Source organism: Microtus ochrogaster, chromosome 8 (assembly GCF_000317375.1).
Source record: "Microtus ochrogaster isolate Prairie Vole_2 chromosome 8, MicOch1.0, whole genome shotgun sequence".
Lineage (NCBI taxonomy): Eukaryota > Metazoa > Chordata > Mammalia > Rodentia > Cricetidae > Microtus > Microtus ochrogaster.
The window spans coordinates 9,147,418-9,150,118 of record NC_022015.1 but is presented as its reverse complement, the minus strand read 5'-3'; the positions used below and the strand labels follow the sequence as shown (position 1 = coordinate 9,150,118).

Below are 2,701 nucleotides of genomic sequence, written 5' to 3'. Positions count from 1 at the left end.
ACACACATGGAGGCTGAACACACATGGAGGCTGAACACACATGGAGGGTTGCGGATCGCTTCAGAACATCGGGGAGTTATGAAGAAATTGTCAGCTGGCTTCTTTTCTTCCCTTCTCATTTATCTCAACAGGTGGTCTGAGTACCCTGAAAGTGCCTCCTGAACCCCATTTGCAGAAGGCACAGTGAGTCCCATGGTCCCCTCCCGAGCTTGTCTGTTTCCACACTGGGCCAGCAGTACATGCTCACAGTCTCTCTCACCACCCAATAAGTCTCTAATTCCAGAAGGAATATTGTTTCCCCCGGAACACACGATCAACTCTGGGAGTTCAAAGACAGCAAGTGCCTGGGTCCTCTTGGGTACAAACAAGAAAAACTTGGGGAACATTGAAAATGCTCCAGTTCTCACCCACAAGCCTCAGTCTGCTCTGCACCACAGGTGAGGGCAAGACTTCTCCCTGGCGCCTACCCAGCAGTCAAATGCCTTCAGATCCAGTCCTGAGACTGCTCCAGCCCACAGCCTACAAGAGCTACGCTCAGGCAATAAGGGTCTAGACAACCCCAAAGAACTTGAGCACATCAGAAAGCACTTCTGACATACAGTGTCAAGGTGGTCTTCAAAGAGCTGTTGGAGTGACAAGCAATAACAAGGACTGTTCTCTTCCTACAGATCCTAGAAACACTCCCCTGGTGGCTACTGCCCTTCAGATGCTAGGCAGTTCTCTACAGGGAACTGGGATGATGGACAGACAGTCACATGGCATATCGAGCCAGCTCTCAGACAGACAGTCATTCATTTTCACGCAGAGCAGAGACCCTGTGCCACAGTTAGGGACTCAGTTCCCCTGCCCTCCTGGCTCAGACAAAGGTGAAACAGATACCCCCAAAGAAGTTGGGAACAGGGGAGGAAGACAAGCTGGCGCCCCACCTAAACAACCAGGTAGCCCTAGAAGAACTGTGGGAAACAGTTTCGGAACCCTGACTGTCTACATCCAAGCACACCCAGAGGTGTGGTGATAGTGTAGTCAGACAAAAAGACAGTAAGTGGCGACGGGCCACCTATGTCAAGTCAGAGACAGCTAGCTGGGACTGACAGGCAAGTGCCCCGAAGCAGCGGATTCCGGAGGAGGTGAAGTCAGAGAGGGCAGGTGATGGCAAGGTTAGGCACTGAGGAAGGTGGAGACAGGAGCAGCAGACACCCAGGGAAAACAGGACCCAAAGTCAGATCAGCTACGAGTGACCCAGCGTTGGTTTGGGTACCAGGGATATGGCTTGAGTGAGACACTCATTCCAGGTCCCTTCTCAGCCCACGTCAAACAGTTCAGACCAGAGAGGCTGCGTGGAGAACCACCCCTGAGCAGCGGCTGAGGATCGGTCACGATCCGATGCACGCACTCGGGTGAGAGTGAGGCTTCAACACCCCCATCTAGAGAGCAAGTAGGGCACCCAGCAAGAGTGACAAGGGAACAGGACCCTCTTGAAAGCGCGTCTCCCCTGGAGCTCACTTTCCAGACCCCAAGGGGGCGGTCCTCAGACTCCGCACAGAGCAGCGCAGCTCAGAGCACGACCCTGCAGCTGCCCAGGGCAGCCAGGGCAACCAGGGCGCAGAGTCCCTTCGGATACCCGGACTGGGGTGGCAAGGACTGGTGGGAGGCGTGGGTAGGGTCTCCCATCTGTCCCTCTCTGTCCGCGCGGCTACCGATCCCCTTCTGAAAGGGCACCTTACCCTCGCCCGGGCGGCCAGTGCCCCGCGGCTGCCAGGCTGCTGCGCGCGGGCTCCTCCGGGGCCGCCTCCCCGTGCTCCTCCTCCGCCTGCTCGGCCTCCGGGTCCTCCACGGGCTGCGGGCGGATGGGCAGCAAGGTCCCTGCGCTCCCGGCGAGGGGCCGCGGGCTGCTGCTGTTGCTCGGCTGCTCCCGCCGCTGCCCCCGCGCGCCGCCGCTCGCCAGCTCCGGAGTCCAGGCTGCTGAAATTCCACACCACCAGCGTCTGCAGCAGCAGCACCATGAGCGCCGCCAGCAGCGCCGAGTGCGAGCGCCGCGCCAGCCTCCGGGCGCACGGCGCCGCCACCATCTTCCGCGGCGGCCCGGGGCGAGCGGGGTGCCGGGACACCCCGGTGCGCGCTCTATCCCGGGGGCTCCGCGCTCGGGCCCCGCCGCCGTCGCCCGGGCTCGCCGCTGCTCCTCCTCCTGCTCCTCTCCTCCACCACCTCCACCTCCCTTTCCTCTTCTGCCGCCGCCGCCGCCTCCACCGCCGCGGCGCGGAGTTTTCAGACGGGCAGGGACCCGGACGTCACCAGGAGGAGGGGAAGGCGGGAGGCGGGCGCGGGGAGGCCGCGGAGGGGGCGCGGCGCGCGCACGCGGGGACACGACGAGAGGAGGGAGCTAGCCCTGCGCGATTCTCCTTCTCTCCGGCCATGGTTCCCACCTCACCCCCAGGCTTCTGAGGCGGGCGTTCGGGTGACCAGGCCTGGGGAAGGGGCCATCAGGGACCCGGGCCTTGAGCAGAGGGCGGGGCCTGGAGGAGGAGCCGAGGGCAGCGTGGGGAGGAGAAGGTGAGGGAGGGGGCGGGAGCGAGAGAAGCAGACAGACACCCCCAAAACGGCGTGGGAAAAAGGTGGGGGTGCAAAAAGGTCAGTGCTTTGGATTGAGACGGGGAGAGTGGGAAACAGACCAGCCAACGGGGCAGCTCGGTTTGCGGAGATT

At 61.8% G+C, this 2,701-nt stretch overlaps 1 protein-coding gene across 1 annotated transcript in view; it reads right to left on the bottom strand.

Annotated features, from left to right (window-relative positions):
• Positions 1 to 2,356, bottom strand: part of Xylt1 (xylosyltransferase 1) — a 296,401-nt gene extending 294,045 nt beyond the window's left edge. Inside the window, exon 1 of the mRNA XM_005351043.3 lies at positions 1,725 to 2,356. Coding sequence (XP_005351100.1) covers positions 1,725 to 2,069 — 345 coding nt within the window. The 5' untranslated portion in view covers positions 2,070 to 2,356. The remainder of the gene's footprint in view (positions 1 to 1,724) is intronic.
• Between the last annotated feature and the right edge of the window lie 345 nt (positions 2,357 to 2,701).